Consider the following 14473-nt stretch of genomic DNA (forward strand, 5'->3'; position numbering starts at 1 on the left):
TGTTGTTCATACTAGATTTTGAAAGATTTACTTTTTATGAATCAATATAATTTTCGTAGAAGGTTGACAGATTAGAACTACGACTTTTAATATTTATGTTCGACGTGATATCCTTCTTTTTCTTTCTTAAAAACAATGACAAAGATTAGTTTTGGCTGTTTTAGAAACAAATATTAGTTTTGACCCGTTTTAACTACTAAATATACCTTGACTTCTTTCTGCAGTACAATGGTAGAGCTCTTGTAAACATAGTAACCAGTAGACAGACATTGACCAATGCAGACTAGTAACAAGGCAGGTAACAAGAATTCCAGATTTTCTGTTCCGTTATGGCAAATATTGTTGCTATATTCGATATCAGTTTTCCCAAAATAAAGTCCAGAACACAAGTCATTTATATACAGCATGCCAAAGGTCACAGGTGTTGAGAGGAGAAGGGGGACAGCAAACCCTCCCTTACCCATCTGTGTTCGCAACACGTACAGACCGACGGCATACCCTAAAATACTAGTAATGATATTAATCATAAAAAAATATGTTTGGCGGCCATTTGTAGTTTCGAGATCGCCGAGCCGTAGATCCCAGCCTTCGGACCATTCCTTAACCGACCAGCCATCAAACATACTTTGGATCAAAAAGGCAAAAACAAACGTTGAAATTGTTTTAGTTCCGGATGAAATAATCATTAATTTGTGTGTATATTTTTCTTTGGATTCGATTATACCGTCATCTGTCTGTTGGCTACTAGTTAAACTGCTCCCGCCATACATTGATGATCCTTGACTTTGCTCGTCACTGCTTCTACTTTCTGTCGCCTGGTATGCTCTTTCTGTGTGGAAGGCAGCGATTGGCTGATCAACGGAAACAATTTTCTTCCGTACCCATGGAAGCCACGCGGTCGATAAACAAAGTATTGAAACAAATATATGCCATAAATCCTTAGTTTCCATTAGTTTTTTGTCTGCTATTACAAAAATAGTTAACACACAACCAGCTACTATCATTATTGTTGAAACAGCAAATTTGATTGGTTGAGACTGGCCGTTTCTACTTCTGCTATTTATAAATCCAGTCACGATTGAATGACCAATATAAACTCCATCCATTAATAGAACTACTGTGGCAGATTTGTTTACTTTCAAGACTTTAAACGCAAACAAACACATACCAAACGATTCGATGAGACTAAGGCAAACACACTGAAAAGAAAACAAAACAGATTTGGTACAAATCATGAGAGTTTTTGTTAACCAATATCATTACAAATGATTCAATTCAACATATTAAAGAAGTATGTGTTTTTAATAATTTCTTCGTCTTTACTTTTAGATGCTATGTTCCTAGCAAAAGTAGGCCAAAATATTTGGTACAAATGTATAAGAGTTTAAACTAAAAGTTTTAAGAGTAACGACCTGGTGACACCACTTCGGTTTTTTGCTAGTTACCTGAAATGCAAAGCAAAAAATAATGCTCCGAGCAATCTCATTTCTAATATATTGTTTCCTGCAAATATCGATCTTTTTCTCTGAATACTATTATTAAATCTATAGTTGGAATTGGTTTTATAAAAGATTTTCCTGTATACAGGTCAGAATAGAACTGCTTTTCTACTGCAGGGGCTCTTTCCAGGGATTCAAACCGATGAAACTAAACGTAATTGCAATTTTGCAAAATTAAAAAATCGAGTTGTCTAACTATGTGTATACCCGGCAACCAAAAGCTTTATTATTGGGAAGCCTAGGTGGCCGAGTGGTTTAGCGGGTCGGATACAGTGCAAGGCGATTTGGTGTCACGATATCTCCGTAGCATGAGTTTGAATCCCGTCGATGGACGATGGAAAAACAATAAAAATTGAAAGCAAATTTACAGATCTAACATTGTTGGGCTGATGTTTAGACGAATTCTATATAATACTATATAATTATATAAAATAGCGTTATATTTACTCACATAAAATATTTTTAGTTTTGACGGCCATTTTCTGTCTTTTCTATAAAGACTATTCCACGTAAAACGTAAACAAGTAAGAACATTTGGTATGACTAACAATAACAACAGCAATATGAAGCTTGTAGAACAATCTTTTGAATTGTCGCCATTTTGGTTAGTGAAGCAGTTTCCACTTTCACTGAGTTTAGCGGCTATTCCAATGGCGGACAGCTTACTGGAAACCAAGCAGACCAATAAAAGCACTCCGAAAACAATTGTCGCTAACCATTTTGTCACAACCACATATTTTGATGGATTTTCTAACACGATATCTGATTGGTGGATATGTCTTTCGATTTTTGATAACCCGGATGCTGAGAGCTGAGATCTCATTTTTGGAACCGTTGTTCTGGTAAATGATGTTGTGGAAGTGATTGTATCACCCAGACTGTTGGAAGCTGAACCCATTGTTTTTTCCTGCATCTCGGCCTGTGAACTCATCTCTTATAAAATTCCTGAAAATAAACTTAATATGAGGTACTAGTACTCACAAAAAGATAATGTCTTATTGTCTTGTGCATATTGTTACTTAGTCTTGAGCTCTGTGTGATTATTTGGGTACTGTTGTTTGCCTATCAATGGTTTTTTTATTCGATTCAATATATGTTTTTTTTATATTTTGCCCGGTTTTTAGATTTCACGTTACAATAATCTAAAATATATATATATATAAAAACCCGATCATGCTCCACGCCGGTCACACGAAAACAAATACAAGTAATTTCATGGTATTGTTCTTCATAACTAGATGCAATGGAGGATAAAGTATTTGTATGACCGAAAACTAATAATTCGACATTTAAAAGCATTTCTATGATCAATGGGGTTGCATGACAGCGAAAGTAGCGGTCAGAAGCGAGACTGTTATCGTATTTCATATGTTTATTCAAACGCAACGCTTTTTTTTAATTTGTATGTCTTCTTTTTATCGTTCGGATATTTTGTTTGATAAAGATAATATTGGTCGATATTTTACGCGTTTACCCATTTTATTACATCAATAATAATGAAGACTTATCTAATTTCCTTATTGAACAAATGTAATGTCACGAAATAAAAAAAATAATATAGAATTCAGGACATGACATTGAATTTCTTTTACGGCGAGATAAGAAAAACGGTCATATGTAAAGAAAACGATGACATAATTGAATGATTAATTTTTGATTGATTAACGTCCAGTGGCAAATATATCAGGACTATAAAAGGCAGAGAATCAATGATTATTGGTGAATGCCAGATAAGAACAATGATCAATTGTAAAAACTAGGATGACAGGGTTGATTGATTGATTGTTGGTTACTTAACGTCCAGTGGAAAATATTTCATGCCTGTTCAAGGCGATAAATGCCAGGTGGTGGTATATTAGTTGCAATACAATATGTAAAAACTTAGATGACAGGATGTACTGATTGTTGGTTGCAGATATCACATAAAATTGAGAATGGAAATGGGGAATGTGTCAAAGAGACAACAACCCGACCAAATAAAAAACAACAGCAGAGGGTCACCAACAGGTCTTCAATGTAGCGAAAAATTCCCGCACCCGGAGGCGTCCTTCAGCTGGCCCCTAAACAAATATATACTAGTCCAGTGATAATGAACGCCATACTAATTTCCAAATTGTACACAAGAAACTAAAATTAAAATAATACAAGACTAACAAAGGCCAGAGGCTCCTGACTTGGGACAGGCGCAAAAATGCGGCGGGGTTAAACATGTTTGTGAGATCTCAACCCTCCCCCTATACCTCTTTAGAAAAGTAAATTATTTTGAACAATGATTTGAAAGCAGTCGTATGTGAGTTACAACAAATCCTCACTCGCTCCTTAATTCCGTTCAATGGTTAATATATCGCGCGTTGTTTGTTATAATATGACGTTCTATTCAAATTTGTTTATACTACTCCTAGTTTACAATGGTACCTATAAGTCTGATATGAAATTGTAGTACAATAGTACATACCGTAATAATTACATTAGATGTATGTTTCACTATAATACGTTATTCTGATTGGCTAACTGCACATCATGTGTTATTCCTTACTCAATAAAACTTTTCATTCATGATAACACGAGGTCCGACAATAAAGTGCAAAGGTGAATTAAATAAAAAATTGATAAAATTCGTGTTTTCATGATCCTAGCTAAAAAAAAGTAATCATAAGTATTGAATGCTTCTTTTTGTAACTTCATAAGGTTGTAAAAGCGTTGACCGCGCGCACATTTTTAGAAAGAAACGCTTCCGCGCTTCATACAAAATGTACTTCGGTCAACGCTTTTACACCCCAATGAAGTTACATAAAGAAGCATTCAATTCTTAATTACATACGGTAATGGTTCTGATTGATGTTTGGGGCTATCTATAGACGTTGCGCACTGTAGTGCGTTCGGATTAAAATTACGTTGTTATATGATTTAAGAACAGCAACCATTTGCCTATACAAAATAAAATCACCAACATCCATATATCTACAGAAAGGCACGGACATGTTTTTCTTATTTTAAGTTAATTCTATAAATTTTTGCACCATACATTTATTTTATTGAACACACAAATCTTACTTTTACGTTAAAAATTGCATGTCCGGCGTAACATTTCAAATTAAGTAAAATGCATTTTTCTATGTTCCGTTGTAACTTTGCACATACACTCAGCGAAATTTAGTATATCAGCTTCCTACTAGATTTAGATTATCACATCATACCCGTTTTTTTGGTAGTGGCTGAAATTTGAAGCAAGCCTTCAACGCAATATTCAGCAGAGGAACCTGTCTTAATGTGTTATGAGGAAAGTTTATTAACATTTCAGTGTTATTATTATCCCTATAAAGTAATAGAATCATATTAAAACTATACTCAATAGAAAGTTCTGAAAAAGATAAACATTTTCAAAGTTTCAAAGGTAAAAAAAACCTTTTTCTTGAAGCAGAATTTAAAAAAAATCGAATGTCTAGCCACTATGTCCAAACATAATTTTTGTCCATTCCTTAGGTGAAACATGTTGTATAAATACTAAATGTACATTTATAATACAAAACTAACATATTTATAAGATACAAACTATAAGTTCATACAAATGGCCAAAGGAGGCGGGTGTTTTCACAAACATAATGACCTTACAATTTTTTTCGGAAAGCATTCCCTATGTCTAGCCATTATGTCCAAGGGCGTCATTTTGACGTTTCTGCACAGTGGCGTCTTTTATACAAATACACACTATTTACGAACTGTTTAGGCAGTTAAAATGATGCCGGGAAATGTTCATTCCAAAATGATCTGCTGAATCAAAATAACACTCAGATTAGAAAAACACACAAACATACGGAATAAACCCTTTATAGACATAGGGGGAAAGGGGGAATGGGCCGAGGAATAATTTCTTATGGACAAAAGTTTTCACGCAAATCTAAAACACCTTTATATATAGATTAGAAACCGATTAGAATCCGAGGTACAATGGTCTTATAATTTTTAAAGAATTAAATAAATACGTATTTGTAAAATATGCGCTTCATACAAAATGTACTTCGGTCAACGCTTTTACATCCCAATGAAGTTACAAAAAGAAGCATTCAATTCTTTTAAAATTACATACCGTAATGGTTGTGATTGATGTTTGGGGTTATATATAGTGCTAATTGTATAGGAATACAAATGAATAAAAGGGAGAGAACAAAAGTGTAAGAGGAAAACATTATATTTTCTGGAAGGGGGAGACGATTTTGAAAATAGACGGCTAGTGTTGTAAGAATTGGATGTATGCTTTTCCTCAAACAGAAAACACAGGATATGGTATTTATATACAATTAAATACGTTTCATAATTGAAATGAATGTATTGTCTACGAAATCGCCATCCATAAATACAATAAATCCTACTCATTTTACATAACTTTATCAGGAAATAAAAATGTTTATATTTTTTGTAAAGACCTTTTTTTTTACCTTTTTAAAAATATGAAATTCTTAATCTACTGAAAAAATAAAACATAAATTTTGATCAAAAAGAGGGTAGGTGGACAAATAGATTTTTTTTTCATTTCTATGGTATTTTGAACTAGACTTACCCAAATAATCCAGTCGTTATATTCCACTTACTACGGATGAGAGAGTCGAAATCGGAAAGGACTGGGAACTAACTGAACTTTCTTCTTTATATACACGAGATTTTATTACTTTTTTTTTTATTACGATTCAATTGTATTCAAAGCTTCCTTTAATAAACTATATATTTATTTTTACATAAGTGTCTTGTTATGTTTTTTTCGTGAAATAATAAGGAACTATTGCATAATCTAACATAAAAATTATGCCCAACCTAGTATTTTTTTTTTTATATAGGAATAAAAGTTTACATTGATGACAAAAAATAGTTTGATTTTAATCTGGTTCCATAAGTGACCTGTTACAAGGTAAAATTTCTACTCCTATCCAAGGTTCGCTCCTATTACAATGGAAGTGAGGCAGGACGTTCCTATTCTTTATTCTGATACACCTTCTTTACAAAATCCATCTAGCTTTTTGTATAGACTGAAAATGTCTTCTAGACATCAAATGATGCATGAAATATTTGTCGCTGGACATAAAATTAACAACAATAAATATAAATGTTCCAATCTAAGCGGCGAGACAGAACACAGCACCGGGGAGTTCATATGATGGTTAACTCTTTCTCAATACGGAAATAATCTTGAAATATTTGTCACTGGACGTAACGAAACCAACAATAAATAGTAATGGTCATGCTGAGCGAAGAAGTAGTACACAATACAGTATTACAGTATCATATGTTACAAACTATTTATACCATAAATATTAAACTTCTTTTAAAAACAACTTCACAATAAGCGCTCGATTGGTTAAACTTTCCATTTTATGATAACTTTTACCTATTATATGTTTACGAGTTCATTGGGGGTATGTCACTTTGGTCTTTCATATATTTATTATCACATTAATTTATTTATTTGGAATGAAAAAAAAAAAAAAAACAACTCCACTCATCGGATTGCAATTGTTTTTGAATAATAAAACTTTCGATTTAAATACGTATTAGATTTTGATAACATTAAAAACAATATTGGATAAATGCAACAGAGATACATGAACATCTTTAAATGCTACGATTGTTTTCTTTATTTAGTACATAAGAAGCGAATACATGTACATGTATCTGTGTTGTGGTACTCGCTCATCCGGATCAAAATTGGACAATGCAGGTTCAAACTTTCGGTTCAAAACTCATTGATAAAATGCAACAGATACTTGAACATCTTAAAGTGCGCAGCTTCAACTTTTTTCTTCACTTAGATGTATATAAGAAAACGAAACTCATATACATATTTGTTGTTGTACCCGGCCATCTGGATCAAAATGTGATTTGTTTTGGACGATGAAACTTTTGATTTAGATAAACATTAAAATTTTATAACATTTGGAGGAGAAGAAAAAATCGTCGATGAATGCAAATAGATACATGGACATCTTAAAGTGTTACTATTATTTTCTTTAATAAGACGTATATATATAAGAAAACGAAACTTACATATTCGTTGTTATATCCGGCCATCCTAATAAAAAATGTGGGATCTCACTTCCTTGTTTCCGAAAAATGCAGTGATTTAAATTTATTTTACTACTTTTAATTTAGATGTTTGAATCACCTTGAAGAGATGGTCACATGAGTGCATTTGTTGTGAATGATCAAAGTGAGGGTTTATTACAAGTGGTTTAAATATACCATAGAAACTGCATTGTGATAAGATACTAAACAAAACCGTAAATAAATTAGGTTGTTAACCTGTACATGTCAATTTCTTTTTCCTTTTGTAAATTTTAAGAAAATTTTAAAAAACAAAGTTGTGGAAAGGTGATTTTGTCAATATATGATTGTTGCACCCGAAATAAAATTATTGATGATAAATTTAAACCGAGTGTAAGAAGATAGTTAGACATGATAACGATATGAGTACCGACCACTGAAGTATCAATATTAGTACATGTGCAGATTATTTACAAATAAGTATGATATAAGGTAAACATGGAGAAGTTAACAAGGGGGACAATCAATACTGGAAAAGATCAGAAAACAACATCATTACTTTGACAACGAACTGAAGTCAAAATAGTAGTCCTGAAAGATTTCATAGTGACAAGGTGCTCGCCGAGAGTGTGTAATGCATGGTCAAACTAATGAAAGCATTTCCTGTTGCTTTGCTAAGAAAGCGTATTGAAGGAGTAAGGGCAAAGACTGGTCAGCTTGGAGTCAGAAAAAGTGTTAGATGATAGGGTGACATTTTTATATTGCGGTCTTGTGAGCTACCACGCAAACGTTTAGTGGACATATTAATGTTAGTATTTGTCGTTTGTCTCTGTATCATGTTGCCACAATTTGAATCTATACTGAATAAGGTGTATTTTATTAAGAATTGAATGCTTCTTTTTGTAACTTTATAGGGTTGTAAAAGCGTTGACCGAAGTACATTTTGTATGAAGCGCGGAAGCGCTTCATTCTAAAAATGTACGTACGGTCAACGCTTTTACAACCCTATAAAGTTACAAAAAGTAGCATTCAATACTTATAATTACATTTTTTAGCTATGATTATGAAAACAAGAATTTTATATATTTTATTATTTAATTCACCTGTGCACTTTGTTGTTGGAGCACGTGTTATCATGAATGAAAAGTTGTATTGAGCATTGCAACTGCTTACGGAATAACACGTGATGTGCAGTTAGCCAATCAGAATAAAATATTATAATGAAACATACATCTAATGTAATTATTTCATAATAAAATTATCTTGTTTAATATACTATGATTCCGGCTTTGCATGACGGACTAGTACCAAGTAGTGTTCATATTCATATCGCATTATACAACACGTTCTTATCCAGGAAATGCTTTTAGTATAGCACTGGTTGTTTAATAGCCATCCACTGATCGAGGGATGAATGCATAGGCTCTGGACGTGTAAACCAGTGGTTCTTATATTGTATTTCATTAATAAGATGATGCGTTGTCATACAAGTGAGGGATATAGCTAGCTATATATCCAAGTTTAATCCACAATTTCTTCACATGGAAATGCATGTACAACGTCAGGAACATTCGATTGGTGTGTTTTAGTATTTGATTTTGCCATCGATGAGAGAATTTCCGTTTAATTGAATTTTTCTTTAAGTTCGTGTTTTTGTTATTGTTTTGCTTTTTTTTTCTTTTTTTTTTAGACCCGATTGAATAGGTACAAGCTTTACATTGGATTTAAATTTAGCTACTTCCATATTTGTGATGTTGGTTCTCAAAGCCCTATTGTTTCTTTAAATAATTTCGTTAAAAAATCAAATATATTTTCATCTTTAATGATACATGAAATTGCTTTATTATCTCAGATTTAAATGAATGTGTCATTGAAATACTGCTATTTTGGTTAAATCATAAACATGAACAAATATACTGACGTTGATTAACGTCCAGTGGCAAATATTCTGGTTAAAACATGAATTTTGTTTTTTAACTTGAACGACATGCAGGGCCGTATTTTATCGTACTATTTCATACAACATTTCGCTGAAAGACATGTCACCCTACTCGCACACACTATTTGACTCAGAGCTGGTCACTATTAGCTCTTACTCCCACATACCACATGCTTAGCTAATTTTCAAGTATTTTCTTAACCCTGCTGGGGGTCGAATTCGGGAATTCACGTTTTCAAAGTATGCCCTTTAACGCATAACAAAAAGAAATCAAAAGTAGAGAGCAGTATAAAGTACAATCATAATGTATAAATACCGAAATATAAACTTATGTATTTAAATAAAACCGGATTGTTAATACGTTCAGGTAAAGTTTTTACGAGTTTTATTATAAAATATCACAATAAAAGAATTGATATCAGTTTGAATGGATGTTATTTATTGGTATGCATGAACTTATTACCGTACAAGGTCAAATATGTAACCTTTCTATTTGCATATGATGGTTATCTTTTTATACTCGGCGACGAAAAGAATGACACATTTTACATCATCAAATAATATTTTCGACCCAACTAATGAAAATATACATGAAATAAAACTCATACTTTTCTGTAAAAAAATATCTATAAGGCAGCAACCATTTGATTTTCTGGGGGGGGGGGGGGGGGGGGGGGCTATGGTTTTTTTTGGAAAAAAAAGTTTGTTTCCAGTTTTTGGAGAAAAAAAGATTCTGAGAAAAAAAAATTGTTTGTTTCACCCTCAGCTGCCACTATATGTAATGCTAAAATTGAAAGAAAAAAATTGTTTTCGACTTGTCTCGAAAAAAATAGATTGTTTTTCGCCGCAGGCGGAAAAAAAAATTTGTCCAGAAAAAAAAACCATAGCCCCCCCAGAAAATCAAATGGTTGCTGCCTAATGGATTTTGTGTGTCCTCCGTTTATAACAATGCTACATAAAATCATGCAAACAATTTGTGGAACCGGAAGTATAGTTAAGAGTACATTATCGACATGTATATATATATATCTCTACACCACATTCACAGTACCTGCTCAACCATATTGTACATGTAGCATGCTGGCTAGCAAAGTTAAAAAAAAAAAAAAAAAAAAACAGGAAAGAGTTCCACTATGGCTGTATACATTATTCCTATTCCTTACCGACGCGTGGTCAATGGAGATTCACCAACACCATTTTAAGTCTTTGGGTGACACGACAGAAAGATTGAACCTTTGATAAGAACACAATACCACCTGCTGGAACCCCTGGCCCCAACTAATAGAATGATTTTATAAGTTAACTTTCACGTAAAAAAAAATATCTACCCAATCCATGCTACCTCAGATTAAGATTTTCTGTTCTTTTTTAAAATTATTATTATTAATATTATACGTTTATAGAAGGATTCAAAATATCAACTTTATGTATCGTCATCAAAGAGGTGTACTGGGAAGGAGGTACCGAAACCATGTTAGAGGTTTATGTCTTAGGAAAATCCGTCTCCAAATCAATTCCAATTTCAAACGAGGAGGAAGTCCCGAAAAATCGAACTTTATTGTCAGAATTTGATGGACCAATTAGGGAGGGCACAAGATAAAGTGCGCCTATTTCACTGTGATTAACCCAAAATGATTGTGATGTCATTCTGCAAGGTCCAATCGATGTTTGTTTTTCTAAATATTTAAAACACCCTAGATATAAGACATTATATAATTTCAATAATTTTAATTATAAACAGGTTCAATTTTAAACTGTAATCAGCAAGTTTTTAGTTAATAAAAACCACACACAATAAAATCAAACACAACAAGGGTAGACATGGCCTTTTTTGATGTCGTTGCGGTTGTCCTTCTGGGACTCTGCTATCAGTCCGAGGCGCTAGACGAGGGCTATAAAGGGTCATCAGTCCGGGTGAACGAGGAGCACATGATAAAAGCCTATCAGTGTGATAAGCTGATATGAATTGATTACGTTATGGCAGTATAACCTATGCTAAATATAGCATTGTGTTGTTAAGCCTGAGATATAGTGAACTGATAATAAGAGTTACGTAAATGATAATAAAACAAAAGAATACTGCATCGCTGATTTTTGGTCAGTTGTCTGAATCTACTCTTATTTCTTAAACATTACTGTTTAACGTCCAGTGGCAAATATTTCAAAATCTACCTTATTTCTTAAACATTACTGCTTGACTCCAGTGGCAAGTATTTCAAAATCTACTTTATATCTTAAACATTACTTCTTAACTTCCAGTGGCATATATTTTAAAATCTACTTATTTCTTAAACATTACTGCTTAACGTCAGTGGCAAATATTTCAGAATCTATTTTATTTCTTAAACATTACTGCTTAACGTCCTGTGGCAAATATTTCAGAATCTATTCTTTTTTCTTAAACATTACTGCTTAACGTCCAGTGGCAAATATTTCAAAATCTACTTTATTTTTTAAAAATTACTGCTTAACGTCCAGTGGCAAATAGTTCATGCATTAATATTTGGTTATTCCGATTAGGGGGGGGGTAGATAGATAAATAGATATTTAAATTCAAAAGGGAGGGGTGTTGGGGGTGTGGGTTCTGTTTTTTTCTCTCTAAAAAAGAACATTCTGTTCCCCATTTTGATAACAAAAAATTCTTGCCAAGCAGATATCAGAAAAAACAATTCTGAATCTAGATTTTCTCGTTGCTTTATAGTGTTGAATTTTTAAACAAATAATTTAATTAGTAGCGTCGAAAATAAAAACAACTCCTCATTGAACTTAAATGGTTGCTCCCTTGTCAACCAGAGTGCATATCCATCACGCTTCATTTGGCAAAATTTGCATGTAATAACATCAGACATTTTTATAGAATAAAATTTTGTCACACACAATTTGTTGTCAATTTCATGTTTGCCTAATTTAAAAAAAAATAAATATATATAGTCAATTGTTTCTTTTCAAATTCAATACAATTAATTTACAATATTATTGTATCCGGTTACAATCGCCCCAGTAGCGCTGAAAAGCATTCAAAATGTCCCTCTGGTTGGAATTTTATCAATTTGGTATATGTACCAATAATTGCAAAATTATCACAGGTTACATGTAATTTGTCTATAATAATTGGTTTACATTTTTGTTATGAAACGTTATTATTTTATAGATATAATGTATTCTGCATAGTCCGTAAATTTAATAAATATTTCAACCGAATCAAATTGTAAAGATAGATATTAAAAACATATTCACATCAGGAGAAAATAGAAAATAATAGACGACAAGTTTATAACAGCCAAAACATTTTTTTTCTTCTATTCTGTGTCTTTCAAAATCAACTTCCGAAGCAAGGTTGTCGGCTCTCCGGACATTCCCGAAGTCCTGCGTTTATTGCCGAGTTTATGAGCTTCGGTCCTTGCTTGGAAGTTGTTTCAAAATATGACTTGTTAAAATTTAACCACAAATTGCTTCAAATATTTTTAATATGAAATACATATTGTTAAGAAAAGAAACAAACAAAAATACTTAAATAATTCGAATAATATATATAATTTTACACAATTTAAAATATCCAATATTTTTTCAAGGAAACTACAAGAATAATATAAAACATACGTGCAGTAAATTCTGAGTTATGAAAATTATTTATCAATTCTGTTTCTGTGACGCTGGCAGACGAGAAGACGCTGGCAGACTATGAGACGATATACCTTTAATCTATACCTATACGGACAAAATGGGTTTTATACTTTTTAGATTGATATCAGTTCCAATTTGATAGCTAATTTGATATTTTAAGCTAATTATGAGTTTAACGAAACATGCGGAAGGGCGATTATCATTTATAAACTTTATCTATGATCATCACTTTTCAATTGTCCAATCAAAATTTTCCTACACTGATTAATTATCACTTACAAATATACCTTTTAGTTTAGTTTAAACATATTTATTTATAGTGGATTGGGAAACAAGTTTTGCAACTTATATTAATCCCTTTCCACTTTGCGGGTGCGAGTGCTGCCTTGTAGCGGCATTAGCCTGCTCTTTTTCGAAATCTACAAGGGTGTCTTTAACGTGCAAGAGATATGGCTCTCTCTTAACACGGGTCAGCCGTTTATCGTCCCCTTCCGACGGACTATCATTGTTTCCTTAAGACCATACTCGCAAATGGTGCCAAGGGAGCTTTTGTAACCATCAATTTATTTTATATTTTTTTTTCTGTCAATTAGTAATGTTTTGGATTACATACGGTATAACGTTCAGTTGTAAATATTTCGTGCATTTTTCGGACTATATAAAAATAACAGCTGATATCATCCAGGATCTGCTTTTAAACGAATTGAAAAAAAACTCTTTAATTCCAGATCCAAGTAAATTGTCTACTGTGTTATAGTGCTGTTAATAGTCTAAATTGTGTTACATGGCTTTTAGTGAGGGTTTGACACGGGGGTGTTTATTTTCCAAATACGATTTTTTTAAATATCCCCCCTTTTTAGTGAGGGTTTGACACAGGGGTGTTTATTTTACAAATACTTTTTTTTTAATATCCTCCCTTTTCAGTTAGGGTTTGACACGGGGGTGTTTATTTTTCCAAATACGATTTTTTTTTAAATATCCCCCCTTTTTAGTGAGGGTTTGACACGGGGGTGTTTATTTTTCCAAATACCATTTTTTTTTAATATCCCCCCTTTTTAGTGAGGGTTTGACACAGGGGTGTTTATTTTCCAAATACCATTTTTTTTTAATATCCCCTTTTTTACACACACATACATTTTTTCCCCTTCTTATTCTATATCCTACTTTTTTTAACCCCAATAGTTTTTTCTATATCCCATTTATTTCATGCCTATATACCACTTTCATACATTTTTACATGTATTCGTCTTGTTTAGGGCAGGTTGATTATTAATTTCCGAGGGTGCAGGTGTATTTGAAAATACGTAACTCTGCCTGGTAATAACTTCAATTCTAATAAATTAAATTTTGCTAGAAACGACTAAAATAAAAATTCTGC

At 32.6% G+C, this 14473-nt stretch overlaps 1 protein-coding gene across 3 annotated transcripts in view; it reads right to left on the minus strand.

Moving 5' to 3' along the window:
* Window positions 1-7669, minus strand: part of LOC143051619 (uncharacterized) — a 29358-nt gene extending 21689 nt beyond the window's left edge. For all 3 annotated transcript variants that reach the window (XM_076224519.1, XM_076224518.1, XM_076224520.1), the window contains exons 1-3: window positions 7536-7669; window positions 1951-2444; window positions 207-1199 (exon numbers count right to left, since the gene is read on the minus strand). In XM_076224519.1, coding sequence (XP_076080634.1) covers window positions 207-1199; window positions 1951-2430 — 1473 coding nt within the window. In that variant the 5' untranslated portion in view covers window positions 2431-2444; window positions 7536-7669. The remainder of the gene's footprint in view (window positions 1-206; window positions 1200-1950; window positions 2445-7535) is intronic.
* Between the last annotated feature and the right edge of the window lie 6804 nt (window positions 7670-14473).

Source organism: Mytilus galloprovincialis, chromosome 11 (assembly GCF_965363235.1).
Source record: "Mytilus galloprovincialis chromosome 11, xbMytGall1.hap1.1, whole genome shotgun sequence".
Lineage (NCBI taxonomy): Eukaryota > Metazoa > Mollusca > Bivalvia > Mytilida > Mytilidae > Mytilus > Mytilus galloprovincialis.